The following is a 16,452-nucleotide window of genomic DNA, read 5'->3' as shown; positions in this document are numbered from 1 at the left end:
CCAAATATTATATGAAAATCCTTGTTCAGGAATTGAAGGAATTACAGATTTATAAGTTAGGATTTCTCTTGTGGCAGATCCCAGAAAATGAGCTGTTTGCTCCCTGAAGACAAGAGACAGCAAGGGGGGGGCCCCCTACAGAGGGAGTGTTACTTCCTGAGCTAGAGTTCACCCTGAGGTATCAAGGCAATCCTTAAGGGTAAACCAAATTCTTGCCTTTGCTGACCCCTCCCTCCTTGAGTCAAGCAGAAGGTTTTCAATAGAAAGAGCTTGGCTTCATTTGCATTGAATTCTCTTTGTGATTTACTTCCTGACAATTTTCAATAAAGACACAGAGAAGCTTGGCTTGGGGTCTTCAGTCAAGAACTGCTGGCCCCCTGTTTTATGCTATCTCATTCCTGGCTGTTTGTCTCATTACTAATAATTATAAAATTATTCCATTCTTTGGAACCCTTGGTCTGCAACACTCTAGCAGTTCTTCAGAGGCAGTTAATTGCATGGGAGGAGATTGTCCATCTTTCTCCCACTGAGCAACTGGTGGATTCAAACCGCCTGGTTTCAGGTTGGCAGCGCAACTTTATACCACTAAGCCACCATTAGCTGTAGGGTGTTTTGCAACTACAATTTCAGAATGGTCTCTCCAGCACGTCCAGGCTCAGAGAAGGGCATGGGGAAAGTAAGTGGCTTGAAACTGGATCCTGAGCCTGGTTCTGGATTCATGGTCCAGATCTTCTACTTGCTTCCAGTGGGACCCAGACAGGAATTCACCTCAGCCCCACCTTCCACATCTGTTCAGGAGATGAGAGAACACCCCCACCACCACCACCCCAACTCCATTCAGCTGGGGACATGTCTCAGGTACTACGTTAGTCCTTGAAGGTGTTTGTTTGTCCACCGGCTTCTCTTCCAGGTGGTGGAAAATTCAGATATGGATGGTGGTGCACAATTGTTAACTGATGTGCACACGTAAACAACGTTGAAGTGGCAAACGTTCCATTATGCAGGTGGTTCTCAACTCAGGGCATACTAGCCTTACGATGGCCCTTTTCCTTGGAGCGTGGGGTTTGGGTGTGCTGTTAGTAACATGTTGCAGCCAGTATTTTACTACTGTGATCACTCTCAGATGTTTACTTGCAGATGTCCAAATTTATGATTCACCATTCAAAACACTGTCAGTTTTATGAAGATACTGATAAGAAAGGAAGCGTTGGTGGCTGAGTAGCAAGAAGCTGCACTGCAATCCCAAAGGCAGGTGGATCGAATCCCACCAGCTGCTCCATGGGAGAAGGATTGAGCAGTCTCCTCCCGTGCGATTAACTGCCTCTGAAAACCCACCAGAGGGCCAGCTATGGGTCGGTTCCGACTTTATGGTACACAACAAGAACTGATTAGAAAATTTAATGATGGCAAGAAGCTGCGCTACAATCCCAAAGGCACACAGTTCAAGGCCAACAGATGTTCCGTGAAAGAAGGATTAACCGCCTCTGAAAACCCACTGGAGGGTCAGCTATGGGTCGGTTCCACAACAACAACAACAAAGACAACTAAACAAAAGAAGGTAGTTGACTTATGACAGAGTCATTGGCATTGATTACCTGTGTGTATATTTATTATAATAAAAGTTTTTTAAATAATAATAACTGCACTCTGGGGAGAAGGGGTGGGCAGGGAGAAAAGTATAACAATGAATGAATGTAAATCCAAAGTCTCTGTAAACTTTGACTAAAAATAATTATAACTGCACTAACCTGTTAGGGATGAGTGAGGCTTATGTGAATAAAGCACTTTTTTTTTTGTTGTTATGTACTTTTGTGTCAGAACCAACTAATAGTGAGTTTTCAGAATATATCACATGGGAGACTGCCCATCTCATGGATTTGACCATGTGCCTTTGGGCTGCCAGCACAAGTCCTGATGACTAAGCTACCAGAGTTCCCATAAAGCACTTCAGAGCTTTGTAAAACACTAAATGCTCAGTAAATGGAGCAACTGAAATCTGATTAAGGGTTTCTTCATCCATCCCCTATGGCCCTCCTCTGCTCTCACGTCCTGGTCCCGACACTTGTCCTTTGCACTGATTCCCACGTCCAGCCTCCCTTGCAAGATCTGCCTTGGACTCTGGCTGTGCCTCTCTTGGAGGGTTTCTGGGGGCCTGCTGGGCCTTTCTGGGCCTGTGTCTGCCCAATCCCCTAAGACTCTCTGGCCCATCCTCCCCACAGCCACCAGAGGGCGCTTTCTGAATGAGGCCAGGCTTGCAGACAGCTTCAAGGACCCCACCTTTCCACCGAATAAAATTCACACTCCTGCCTGCACAGCAAGCTTCTCCTCATGCCAGCCTAATCTACACCCACTTCTCTGCCATTCACGACTTACACATCCACGCCCCTCCTTATACGCTAACCTGGGCTTGTCTCATTCAAACCACACAGACATGTGCACACTCTCACCTCTTCCGTCTCTCAGAGAATAAGTGATTCCATAGTGAGGTGAACTGAGACCTAACGGGTACATAGAGCTGTGGGCAGCAGCAATAAAGAATGTTCCCTAGCACCCAAGAACTGGTCTCTCTGTCCCCAGTAGCCTTCAGGGCACCTCAAGTCCTAGCCACAGTTCTCGGCATTGTAAGGCATGTCATGATGGGCACCATTGTGCCAGGGCCTGTGGGCCTAACAGCCAAGGAGGTCGAGCACAGAAGGCACTTGCCCAAGGCACATAACTGAGGCAGAGGTGGATTGCCCTTGTCTCTGACCTTGACCATCAGGATGAAGAGCCACTCATGCAGGTGTGGAGAGCCAGATCCAAGTCAAGGGCCAGACAAGGGATTTAGGAAACAGACTCCTATGGAGTGGAGGAAGGAGATGCTGAAAAGGTAGCTGTAGGCTGGCTCTCATCTTGGTGTTCCTGTAACCCCTGTCCCTCCTGAGACCTAAGCCAGTGTCATCCAAGGGGATCCGTCCAGGTTCTGACTGGCAGAACTTCTGGAGGCCTCTAAAGCCTCAAGGCAGCAGAGGGGACACTTACCCCATTCTGACTGTTGCAATGACGGGTGCTGATGATGGCTCCTGCCTCCTCGATCATCTTCAGGATGGTTCCCCCGTGGACATTGCCAGCAATATTGGCATCATCCGGCCGCATGATCCTAGAGCAGAGAAGTCACAGGGTGAAGTCTCAGTGGGAAGGATGCCACTTATGTACTAACAACAGACAGAAATGGTCCCCATTGGGCTCCATGATCACAGTGGAAGGAATTTTATGATTGAAAAGTTCTGAGGTAGGGAGCTCTGATGGCCAAGTGGCAAGAAGCTGTACTTAATCCCAAAGGCATGTGGTTCAAATCCTCCAGATAGGGTCTGATTCGATGGTACACAACAAAATTTTTTTTAAAAAAAAAAAGAAAAGAAAAGTTCTGAGGTAGAAAAGAGGAGATTCCTGCTTGAGTCACAGGCCTGGCCAGGCCCTAGAGAGAATTTCACTCTGGCTCAGAGGGGCTGACGGCTGAGGCCTTTGGTAAAGAAACAGGCAGTGAGGCAGCAGCCCGTGTGCCAAGGTTCTCATCACGTTGTCCACTTCCCGCCCCTACCTGGCACAAGCCAGGCTCACCAGCACCAACTGAGCTGACAGGCACAAGGACGAAGCCTGTGGAACTGTGGGCGTAAATAAGTCCATTCCTGGAGCCCCTTTTCATCAATGGTTCCAGAAGGCTGGATCCATGTAGCTACAGCTGTTCTGCAAACTGGGAATAGTGACAACCCCTGGACCTCTATGCAGTCAGCAGGTGACAGCTGGCTTGTCACCAGCTCTACCTCCCTCCCCAGTGAGGTCCCCAGCTTCTCTGGGGGCACCCTGAGACAGTGCCAATCTCCTGGGACTTGCCCTTGGGAGGGGGAAGGGAGTGCCCCTTTGCCAGGGGCTGCAGGCAGTGGGAGCTCAATGAGAGCTTTGGAATTCTAACCAGCCAGCATGGCACGCCCACGTGGGCACCACAAAGAGCCTGACACACTACCAGACAACCATCTGGCTAATTAAATCCACCCTCGCCGGTCCAAGAGGCATGTGACTTATACCATGGGCATGTCCAGAGATTCAACATGCCAGCACCTGCCTACAGCCTAGTGCAGCCTACTATGGCACCCACTGGCCAGTGTGGGGACTGTTATCTACCTGCCTGCCTCCTCTAGGTCCCCCACTTTCCACCGCCCTTCAGACTGGGTACCTCCTAACCTCTCCTTTTAAGAGCTCAGAGGTTAAGTAAGTCAGGCTCTGAGATTATATCCTTCTGGCTCTTACTAAGTGACCTGGGCAAGTTGCTAAAATGAGACTACAGAATGGGTATAATAGTGACAGCACTGCAGGGAACTGTGGAAAGGTCTGAACAACATGAAACAAATTGAAAAAATGGAACTTGTCCATGATTTCATTCTACCAGCACGAACTACCAATGTCCACAGAAGCTGAAGTCAAGAAATCATACAACAAGGGACTATCTCCTACTGTACCAGTTAGATCTGATTTGATGGTGTGTGTACACACACACACACACACACACACACACACACACACACACACTAAAAAAAAAATCACACAACAAACTTTCTTGGACAAATATGCTGTCAAAGACTTCTTTTTTTACCACCACCACCACCCAGACTTCTTTTAAAGCAAAGCTGTTACTTAGTCAGATGACAAGGTACACCTGAGGTGAAGTCCCCTTTTCAATCGCCTCATGCTGTTGCTGTTATTTGCCATGGAGTCAGAACTGACCCACAGCTGACCCTCCAGCAGGTTTCAAAGGCAGTAAATCACACGGGAGGAGACTGTCCTGCACTTGTAGTTGAACTTCTCAGCTTGGGGACTGCGGCACAGGTTCTTACCACTAAGCCACCAGAGCTCCCTTTAATAGCCTCATGTTGTTGTTGTTGTTGTTGTTGTTGGGTGCCATCGTGTTGAGTGTGACTCATAGAGACCCTATGAACAACAAAACTGAACCCTGTCCTATCTTGTGCCAACTTCGCGATCTGATACCCTCAGGCCCACTGCCAGAGGCACCGTGTCAATCTACCTGACTGGAGAGTCTTCCTCTCATGTGCCATCCTCCCACCTCTCCAAGCATGTGTCCTACTCCAAGGAACAGCTTTTGCTAGCAACATGCCCAAAGTATGTGAAATGAAGCCTCTCCATCCTTCCCTCCAAGGAGCACTCTTGGCTGCACCTTCTCCAAGACCACAGATCAAAGGCATCAAAGGAAGACATAAAATGAGCTGATGCATTTGAACTGTAATAACTGGCAATGAATACTGAATATAACCCAGGCTGCCAGAAGAATGAACGAAACTATTGTACAAGAAATACCACCAGATAGTTCTTCAGAGGTGAGGGTGGCAAGGCTTCACCTCACTTACTCTGAGTAGATCAGTGATACTCAAGAGAGGAAAATCGTTATAAAAAGACATCATGTTTTGTGGCCTTGTTTTCTGCTTTCCCTCAGGCTCGCCAGATCTCACCAGTTCCAGGTCTACAGTCTTCCTGAAGTTAACACCCCGCCTTCAATGAAGCTCCAGAGTTCTGATGGAGAGATTTTTAAAGGTGATGGGGAAATTGTCAAATAATCTGTGACCATCAAGACCATGTTGGAAAACTTGGGAATGGACGACGGAGATGATGATCCAGTTCCTCATCTTCCAAATGTTAACGCAGCAATATTAAAAAAGGCCATCATCTGGTGGTGCCCTCAGCACAGAGCTGACCCTCCTCCCCCTGAGGATGATGAGAACAAAGAAGAGACCAGACGACATCCCTGTTTGGGATCAAGAATCTCTGAAGGTTGACAGCGAACACTTTTGTCACTTATCCTGGCTGCAAACTACTCAGACATCAAAGGTTTGCTTGATGTTACATACAAGAAGACTGTTGCCAATATGCTCAAGGGGGAAATTCCTGAGGAGATTTCCAAGACTTTCAATATAAAAGATTACTTTTTATTTTATAGTTTTTTAAATTATTATTATGTGTGTGTGTGTGTGTGTGTGTGTGTGTGTGTGTGTGTACTGTCAGATCAGATCTGACTGGTACAGGAAGAGATTGTTCCTCCTTCTCCAGCAGAGCATCTGGTGATTTGAACCGTGCACCTCTGGGATTGCAGTACACCTTCTTGCCTCTAGGCCACCAGAGCTCACCATAAAAGATTACTTTTACTGAACAGAAAGAAGTCAAGGGACAAGAAAAAATGAAGCCCAGTTACAAGAGAAAATGAAACCCAGGTACTCAAAGAAAACCAGTGGTATGAAGAGAAGTGAAATATGCCTGACACTGTAGGGATTATTCCAAATTCTAGTTGCATTGTTCTGTTTATAACTTTAATATTAGACAAACAGTATAAAAACGCAACAGCAAATCAATTGTATTAGCAGAATATTGTCCTTATTGCATGTGTAGTTTGAGTACAGATTTCAAAACCTGTAACTCAGTTTGTTCTAGTTTGATCAAACTTGTTCCCCCTTTGCTTTGAAAATAAAAATGAACTGTGAGTTCTCTATAGCAAGTGGAATTTTGGATTTTCTCTCTTATTATAAAGCAATTTCTGCCTAGTTTAGTTTGGCAATCTTTTGGAAGTTGGCATTGTAAATAAAACAACTTAAAAGTTTGCTGAAATAGAATTAGCAAGGTGTTATCTTTATTCATATCTGAAGCACTTGCTGTAGACAGAAGGTCAAGGACTGTATCTTCACTACTGATTGAAGCACAACATCAAGAAGACGAAGATTCTCACCACTGGGTTAATTGGCAGCACCATGATGGATGGAGAAGAGATTGAGATTGTTAACAGTTACAACTTGCTCAGCTCCACAATGAATACTCTTGACACCAGCCGTCAGGAAGACAAATTGCATTATGTAAATATGCTGTCAGGGAACTTTCCAGAGTACTAAGAAACAACAATGTCAGTATAGAGACTAAGGTGCACCTGATCTAGGCCACGGTCTTTGTAATTACTTGTTATGCATCAGAGAGCTGGACAATGACTAAGGATGACAAAAGAATCGATGCCTTTGAGTTGTGGTGCTGGAGAAGAGCCTGGAACATACCATGAACCACCAAGAAACCAAACAGGTCTGTCTCGGAAAGGCTGAAACCAAGTTTTTTCTTGGAGGCTAAGATTTTGAAGCTCCATCTCCTATTCTTTGGGCACATGTCCAGGAGGGGCTGATCCTTGAAGAAGGACATCATGCTCAGAAGGGTGGAAGGACAGTGCAGGAGAGGAAGATGCCAGATGTGATGGATTTATTCAGTAAGTAGGGCAGTAGAAGTGAGAGAGTTGGAGGCAGTGAGATAAGGCAGGATTCAGGACTGTTGTATATAGGGTTGCAGGCGACTTGACAGCATTTAACAACAACAACAACATCATTACTGATGAATTAGATGCTGTAGAAGGGCTATTTGAGGTCACGATCCAAGTTGGCTTTCTTGGGACTGTCTTCTAGTTCCATAGAATCAAGGAATATCAAGGGCTAGTTTATGTTGCAGGGCTCCCTTTATTGAATCCTAGCATTTGTGATTTCAATCTTCTTAGCATTTTGGCTAGAGGCTCTGTGACAAGCTGGTTTGTGTAATTTTTTTTCAGGGAGAAATGTGACCTAGGCAGTTTGTTAGCTTTTCAATTAAAAAAGACTCTTAACTAAAAAAAGAAAGGACATCATGTTTTGTAAAGAAGAGCAGTAAAAACAAGAGAAATAGTCAGGAAAATGGATTGACACAATAGCCACAGGGGCTCAGAGACACCAAAAATCATGACCACGGCCCAGGACCAACGAGCCATGACTCAGAACCGACCTGACGGCACCTAACACATCAGCGTAGATAATGAGCTTGGCATCGCTAGTAGATACCCAATAAATATTAATCACTGGCGTTTCCTCCTCCTCTGTTAAGTGTGTAACCTACAGTTAGAAGTGGGTTAGAAGTTCTGGGGAAGATGCCATTTCTAGAGTCACTGAACACACACATTGCTTGCTGCAGGCCACATTTGCCCCTGCTGCCCCAAACTGCATCCCTGCACCCTGTGTGACATATGGCTGCAGGTGCCTTCATTAGGCAGGACCCCAAGGACTCTGTGGGGAGTTCAGGGCAGCAGGGTCACAGTTACACAGGAGTGGCCAGCAAGGGATGGACTAAGGGCCACAAGGCCAGCTCCTCAAACATTCATTTACAAACATTGTTGAGGTTTAGAACATTGAGATTAAGAGCTTTTCAGAAGCCTGAGGTAAAAGGGAGACAATTCAAATACCAAAACTACTGTATTGACTTCTTTCTCTTTTGCTTCGTAACTCCCTAGTTTTCCACTGCATGAAGAGGGACTTGTCCCTGAACTTGTGGGGGCAGCAGTCCCTCAGCCAGGGGGCAGTGCCAGCTCTTCTGCTGAGAAGAGCTTCTGCTTTCCTGCATGGGTTCTGGCTATGGTGAGGCTACAGCCCTCCCCAGAAGCACCGGAGCAGGTATATGGAGTAAGATCTCCCCTTAGTCTCACCTTGCCTGTCTGTAAAGGCCGGCTCTATGTCCACGCTGGCCCTCAGTGACACCCACTGCCAGGCTCAGGAGCAGCACTGAGGGTCCAGAGCCAAGAGGAAGTGCTGACATCCAGAAGGCTGACAGGAGAGCAGATAAGGAGGCACAGAGCCTAGCGTCACCCAGATCCTAAGAGGCTAGTGTGAGGAGAGGGTTCTCATCTAAGGAAACCTGCTGCTCCAGGGACCCTGGGTACCCAGCACTCACCCTGAGCAGAGAATGCTAGAACATTAGATTGTACATGCTCTGCCATGATGGCTCCCTGGTCAAAGCTTTCTATCCCCCATTGTCCTGGTCACACTTCAGTCTACACCCAGGACCCACACCGACCGATGATTCCACTGACTTCCTGCACCAATGGGCTACCCACGCCCATGGTCTCTGCTCTCTCCATCCAGACCCCCAAAGCACTGACTCAACACTCTTCCGGGACCTCAAATGCTTATGGGCCAAAGCCCAACTCACTTGCCCCTCTGTCCAATCAGACCCCTCCCTTTCATCCTCAAAACAGATCCTGTCCCTTTACCTACAAATCCAGCCCCTCCGCTCTGCCGAAGGAATCACTGGCATCACCCTAGATTCCTTCCTTCTCTCAAGCCACCACCACACCAACCTCCAACATCCCTCACCGGTCTTCGACATCCCCCTGCTCTCCCTGCTCTCCCTTCTCCCTTCTCTCTTTCCACCTATCTTTCCTTCCTTCTGTCTTCCTTTATAAGGAGTCCCAGTGAAGAATAAAGGGAAACGGTGTGATGAGATCTGGGGGCTCGGTATGGATGAGGACAGCAGGCATCCACATTCACTTATTCCTGGTCTTGGCTGAAGTCCTAACTCACCACTTGAATCAAGCCACATCCGTGCTATGACACTTCAGGTCTCCTTTCATTCCCTGGTGAAGCATCTGATGCCCCAGAGATCCAGAACTTTCCCCACAGCAGCCTCCCTCTCCCCCCTCCCATCCCCATGCCTCAGGAACTAGAGCTGAGCCAGACCCAGGCTGAGACAAAGCCTAACCTTTTGTGAGGCCCTGGGGTGGAGGTGAGTGAGCCCAGCACCCCCACAGCCCAGGGGCTCAGGTATGGGTCTGCGCTGTGCGTCCTACTTCCAGCCCCACACACAGACCACTGGAAGCATGGCTAGTACTCCACATTAAGGCTAGAATTAAAACACTGACGCACAACATCAGGGGGCGAGGGGGTAGGGTGGCCCTTGTCCCTCTGATATGACGGTGAAAGCTGACTACCTACCAGAAGCGAAAGCTGGTGGCACCAAGCACAGTCAGGCTTATGGGACATAAAATCCTCCCAGCATTTCCACTTGCACCAGGGACAGACAGAGCTCTGGTGACAGCTGCCACAGTTGGCAGGTGGGGCCACCACTGGACCATAAGACCAGGCCAAAAGCTCCAGGGGGCTCCCCCTTCTGAAAGGAACCTCAAACCAGAGAGGCGAAGGTAAATCTAAGAGGAGCTGCCCAAGGCTGCTCCCAGAAGCTGTGGAAGTCAGTCAGGGCTCCCTCCCTCCCTCCTGCCCTTTGGGATCATGGCAGCAAGTAGCCCAGCTTCCTTCAGAAGCTCTGCACAGGGGCAGCATCTGGCCAGAGAGCTGGGCTGGAGGGATGGGAGGGACAGACAGGGGAGCAGGAATCCCCTCCCATACCAACAGGGACTGTCACTCCTGGAGGGGGAGGGAGAGGAGATGCAAAGACTCCCTGGGGCACACATGTAGCCAGAGGGTGGGGTCAGGAGAGTGGGTCACATGGGACGGGGACAGCAAGGCCTCAGTGACACCAAGGTGAGGCAGCCACAAGGATTTGTTCTTCCAGGGAGCACTAGGAATTGAAGTCTCATGGTCCTGAGTGTCCTTGTCTCTTGCCTAACAAAGTTCTGACAGAGTTCATGTAACACCCCAAAGACTCCATTACATCCCCCAGAGGCAGGTGGGGGCAGGAGAAAGGGAGTCAGAAATGTAGCAGAGAGTTCCTGGGGGTTCCAAGGCTCCAAACAGGGCAGGGGCAGGGCACTCTCATCCCTGAAGTAATGCCTCACCTTTTGGTCAGGGAAGGGGAGGTACAGAATGACCTCTTGGAGCACCTCAGGGCTCAAGTCGTCAGGACACTCAGACCCAGCCACCTTAGAGAGCTGGCACAGGCAATCACACAGCAGGAAGGGCAGGGCAGCCGGCAAGAGTGGCTACTGTGGTGCCTGCTGGACCGAGCGAGGCCGGAGAGGTGGAGCTGTGTGGCTGGGACCCTTCTGAACAAAGCATCATCAACAGATTCCTCCTACCAGCCCACGCAGGCCCCCCTGAGGCCACACTTCCTGTCCTGGCTCCAGTTAACCACCTGATGTCTATGGTCAGAGAGAACTGGCCAGCTGGGCCTTCCAGAGGCTCAGCCCTGGGCAGGCATGGTGTTCTGTTTTGGTGACCTTTCCTGCCTGCAGAAAGCCAGCCAGCCTGCTAGGCACATAGAGTGCCATTCCCACTACCCACCTCAAAGTAACCCCAGCTAGGCACTGTCCACAGCAGCCCCATTGCCCTGGTAGATGGCTGTGACCAAGTGGTACCTGCTTAGTTGTGACATCACAGGATCAGGACTAGAGTAACGCAGAGAAGCGGGCAGCAGGCAGCCCTGCTGGGTTACCAACAGGTCCCCGTCACCCGACCCTCAAGGTTCAGCCTTGATGCAAAGGCCGTCCCAGGTCCCCAAGTGCTGGGCGGGGCGCGGAGGGGGACTCACTTCCTGTGCTGCCCAGTCTAGCCAGGAAGCAACTCACCAACCAATCCGGAAAGGCTATCAAATGGTAGTTGTCATAGAAACCTCACTTTATAAATAATTACAAGAGGAGAAAAAGCAATCCCGAGAGCCCTTCCTACTGCTGGGGCACAAGGTCAACCAGTGCTACAGCTAGCTGCCTTGGGAAAGGCATAAATGTCACCGAAGTCCCTGGGGAAGCAAACTGTGGTCGACGCGTGAGGCTGCTGACTGAAAAGCTAGAGGTTTGAATCTACCCGGAGGTGCCTCAGATAGAGGGCCTCTTGTTCTATTTCTAAAGCAATCAGCCACTAAAAACTCGATGGAAAGGAGAGCAAGAAAGGCTGTACAACCTGAAGAACGTAATCAAAGTCACCAAACTGTGCATGGAGGTATATTAAGTATATTTCATCACAATTTAAAAAAAAAAAATTAGAACTCTGTAAAGCCCAGTACTGAGGTTATGGGCTGTCCTCAATTCCAAGACAATTGTGTTTTCTTAGCCTCACCCCAGCATACTGTTCCAGGTTCTTTGTTCTCATTCCCCCAGAGGACAGAAATCTGCCCCAGTCCTCCTCCAGGATCTCAACAAAGACTGGCCCCAGATCCAGCCCCTTCCAGAGGGAGACACACAAGGTGAAGTCCCAGTAGGTCTAAAGCCTGCATCCCACTGAGAGAAGGTGACACCCCCAACCTGGTCCAAGGAGCTCCCAGGGCCTGGGGAACTACTTGAGGGGAAATGGGTGGGCATCAAGCCAGCTTCTCCCCAAGCAGACCCAGCTTCAGAGTATGTGGTTTGTTTCCTGTTTTCCAGTCCTTCTAAAAGATACCCCAGACCCTTCCAGATTCCCCCAAGCCTTCCCTCTCCCAGGGGGCCTGCACTTGGAAATCACTCTTCCCTTCTCCCCTCCCCCTTCTCTTCCAGCAGGTATGAAGATTCCAGAAAAGCAGGCCATGATGGGAAGGCCAGATGTATTCTCACTGTGACCAGTGCCCCAACATTGGGTTGCATTTCTGGATGGGCACTGCCCAATAAGAAGTCTCAAATGGCCCAGTGCCCATCAATGGATAGTCTAACTGACCTAACCCCAGGTCTGATCTCTCCAGGGTATGGGTTTTTGTCAAAAGTAAAGAAAAGGAATAAATGCTCTGATTAGACTTGTTGATATGTGACGTCGAGTTGCTTGCGACTCATAGCGACCCTATGTACAATAGCCCTAAACTCTGCTCTGTCCTGTGCCACTCGCACCATCTCTGATACACCCATCCCAATTGCCCTAGTCACTGAATCAATCCACCTCATAGAGGGCCTTCCCCTCCTGTGCTTTCCCTCCACCCTACCAAGCATGAAGTCCCTCTCCAAGGACCAGTCCCTTCTTACAACCTGTCCAAAGTATGTTAGATGGCACCTCAGAATCCTTGCCTCCAAGGAGCCGCCCAGTTTGACCCTTTCCAGGATGAATCTGTTTGTTTTCCTAGTAGTCCATGGTACCCTCAATACTTTTCTCCAGCACCACAGCTCAAAGGTATCAATCTCCTTCTATCCTCCTTGGTCACTGTCCAACTCTCTGATGCATAACAAGTGATTGCAAACACCATAGCCTGATTAGACTTAGACAAGCCAAATCACTTCCTCCCCCGCCCCCCACCAAAAAAACCACTGCCAAGTGAATTCAGACCCATCCTGACTCCCACGGGGCTTCAAAAGCTATACATCTCCACAGAAGACTGCTACATCTTTCTTCTGTGGAGCGGCTGGCAGGTTCAAAGCGTTGACCTTAGACAAACAGACCCACCTTGTTGACGGAACTTTTGCCTCCCTGAAGTGGCCACTAGCCCCAGAGACCTCCTTGATTCAAAGGGTAATTCTGGTAAAAGTCACAGAGGTAAATAATTACCAAAAGCACAAGTGCTTTTCTATTGCCTGTCCATCCTCCCACCTGTGTGTGAAGACAGCAAGGCGCAGAGATCTGCAGCAGACACCCTGGCACAGCTCCACGAGGAAGCAGTATCAGGGCAGGAAGTCCTTGGACTGCCCCTGGCCATGCCAGTCAGTGATGCCTCATGCCAGGAGGTGAGAGGGGATGTTCTGGGGAACCCGCCACATCCACTATGTCTTCCTCGGACTGCTCAGCGGGGTCAGATAAGGTGAGGAGTCGGGGCTAAATCAGGGGCCAGCTCTGCATGCTCCCGACCCATAAGAAGGGCTCCTTTCAAGGATGGCATACATCCTTCAGTCCCCTTGGCTGTGCCCACTATTCAGTCTGTTTGGAGCAGAAACAACTCTTTGTCCAGGAGAAATAACTCCCTTTGCTGGACATGCCCTCCCATTGTTCCTGCTCACAGCTGTGCTCCCAACTCCTGGCACTGAGAGGGCAGAAGTCATCATGAATCTGTGCCAATCAGAGTGAAAGTATGCCAGCAAAGGGGCCTCTCACCGTGCTGCACGTCTCCTGGTCCCCAGTTCCAGGCTCCCCTCAGATAGGCATTGGGCCTTTCTGCACTTAGGCACCAGGCCATCCCGACACCTCCCTCTATTCTAGCAGAAGCCTAGCATCTGCTTGCTTCCAACAGTCGGTCAGAACTACGGACTACCAGAGTGGACTCAGGGTGACCCTTCAAAAAAGAGGGCCACGTGCTGGGTCTGGTAGGCGACATTTCATCTTCAAAGTCACAGTATCACCTCAGAGCCAGAGTCTAGAAGCAACAGTTTCTAGATGAACACAGAGAACAAGGGTTCCTGGCAATCCCAGGCCCCTGGCAGCTCCCCAACTCACTGCTTGGCCTTCTCCCCAAGAAGGGCCTCGTGGACTCTCTTCCAGAGGAGCTTCAGGGACAAGCCTTGCCGGAGCAGAAGCATGGTCTCTCCAGGACTCACCGGCTTACTCCTGAAACTGCAGTCTAATGACACCCGGGAACCCGGTCTCTGCTGTCTCTGCTCTCTGCTGTGCCCTTTGGACTCGGTTCCATCCCTCCAGCCTGGCATTGCCACTTCTCTAAGCAACTCTGGCTTCTCCCTCCACACAGCCACAACCCTGGATGCACTGGGCATACCATCCACCCCAGGTAGAAGGCATCTCTCTCAGGACTACCACACCGCTCCATAGTGCCTGATCCCATGGATTTCCAAATCTCTTACAATAATAGGAAATTAGAGCTCAGACAGATCTAGGAAGTCACCCGACCCAGGAGATTCCTTCCATCCAGAAAGAAGTGGAGAAGTTAGGAATCTCGCCCTAGGTCCACGTCAGTTAGACATGGATGGCACGTACCACCCAAATCAACACCAGTGATGCCAACCAGTGAGGAAGGCCAGCAGGAAAGAACAATTCTTCTGGATATTATGAAGACTTAATGTCATTTCAATAAATTATAAACTGCCATGGATTGAACTGTGTCCCACAAATTACGTGTCAACTAGGCTAGGCCATGATTCTCAGCATTTATGCAATTACTCTTGTGTTACAAATACAAATCACTATTATGTTAATAAGCTCTGCTGGATTAGTAATAAGAAACTGCCCTGCAGCCCCAAAGGCACCTGGTTCAAATCACCAGCTGCACTGCAGAAGGAGGATGGGCCATCTCCTCCCATGTGATTACTGTTTATGAAAAACTGCTGGAGGGTCAGTTATGGGTGATTCTAACTGGAGGGCACACACCCACAACAAACAACAACGTGTTAAGGAAGCTGGTTTAGGGATGGTTATGTAATGATGTAATCACCCCTTAGGATGGATCTGACAGGTGATCAGCCAAACAGACGTAAGGAGATTAGGGTGGAATCAACACCCTTAATCAGGTCACAACCCTGGCAGGATGTAAGAAGAGTTTCTTGGGGTGTGGCCTGCATCACCTTTTATCCTACAAGAGATAGAGGGAGAGAAAAGCCAGCAGGGAGGAGAGCGTCAGTACCATCAAAAGAGAAGATCTATGAGTGGAGCTCATTCTCTGTACCCAGATTTCTAAACTGGGAAGATCCTGGAACCAAGAGACTCACAGACAAAGGCTTTCAGCCGGCATCTCTAGGTGCCTAAATTGGATGGAAGTCTGGGCCTAGCAGTAAAGGGCTGTGCTGCCAGCCGAAAGCCATGCGGTGATCCTTTTCCGGTTCAGAAGCACAATGATTGAGTGTGCATGCTTCTGTATGACATGTGCCACCCTTTAAACCTTGTTACGACATAGGCACACTACCCATCTGACGTGAAAAGAAAAAAAGATTTTTTTAAAAATTTATTTTATTTCATTATTTTTTGTGTGTACTGTCAAATCAGATCTGACTGGTACAGGAGGAGATTGTTCCTCCTCCAGCAGAGCATCTGGTGGATTCGAACTGTGCATCTCTGAGATTGCAGTTGCAGCTTCTTGCCACTAGGCCACCAGAGCTCGCCGAAAAAAGATTTTTTAAAAAAGACATGTTCGAATCCACCAGCTGCTCCATAGGGAAAAAATGGGCAATCTCCTCCAATTTACAGCTTCTGAAAACACGCTGCAAGGTCATCTGTGAGTCAGTCCCAACTCATTATGTGCATAACATAAAGTGTAAGAGAACACGTCTGTTTAAGAGAGCCTCCACTCGTGGTAACTGCTTCAGCAGCAGGAGATAATGAAGAGGGAGCTCTGGTGGCCCAGTCCTCAGGGAGCAGCACTACCAAACCACAGACCAGGCCTCTCTGGTGCGTAGAATTCATCAGCGGCTCTGTGGGACCAAGAGGAGCAATTTCCCCCCACGGGATTTACCATTTCAGAAGCTCGCTGTGAGTCAGTCCTGTGAGTGAATGAGCAAGCGAGCGAGTGAGGTAACCAAGACTCAACACAGTGAACTCAATTAAAATGACTAACATTCAAACAGGGGTATCAAAGAGCAGCAGGACAATTAGCCCCTGTCAGGCGTTGGTCTGATAGCTTGCGTTTTGTCTTTTTCTTTTTCCTCATTCTTTTTGACTACAGAACAGTGTCACTGATTTCACATGCAAGCAAGATTCTACAGAAGATCATCCAAATCGATTAGAACAGCACATCAGCAGAGAACTGCCGGAAGTCCAGGCTGGGTTTAGAAGGGGTCGTGGTACTAGCTATATTGTTGCTGATGTTAGATGGATCTTGGCTGAAAGCAGAGAATACCAGAAGAATGTCTAT

General features: G+C 48.9%; 1 protein-coding gene across 2 annotated transcripts in view; it reads right to left on the bottom strand.

The window, feature by feature from the left end:
* ACOT7 (acyl-CoA thioesterase 7) overlaps positions 1-16,452 on the bottom strand; it is a 197,910-nt gene that overhangs the window by 124,217 nt on the left and 57,241 nt on the right. Inside the window, exons 1-2 of one of the 2 annotated variants that reach the window (XM_006885795.1) lie at positions 14,091-14,173; positions 3,022-3,139 (exon numbers count right to left, since the gene is read on the bottom strand). In XM_006885795.1, the coding sequence (XP_006885857.1) occupies positions 3,022-3,139; positions 14,091-14,173 (201 nt within the window). Of the gene's footprint in view, positions 1-3,021; positions 3,140-14,090; positions 14,174-16,452 lie in introns of those variants that run through there. The other variant, XM_006885794.1, reaches the window with a different exon arrangement.

This window comes from Elephantulus edwardii, unplaced genomic scaffold, assembly GCF_000299155.1.
Source record: "Elephantulus edwardii isolate Elephantulus edwardi_28Jun2011 unplaced genomic scaffold, EleEdw1.0 scaffold00045, whole genome shotgun sequence".
Lineage (NCBI taxonomy): Eukaryota > Metazoa > Chordata > Mammalia > Macroscelidea > Macroscelididae > Elephantulus > Elephantulus edwardii.
Note: the sequence above shows the minus strand (reverse complement) of the source record. Positions and strands in the feature narration are given on the sequence as shown.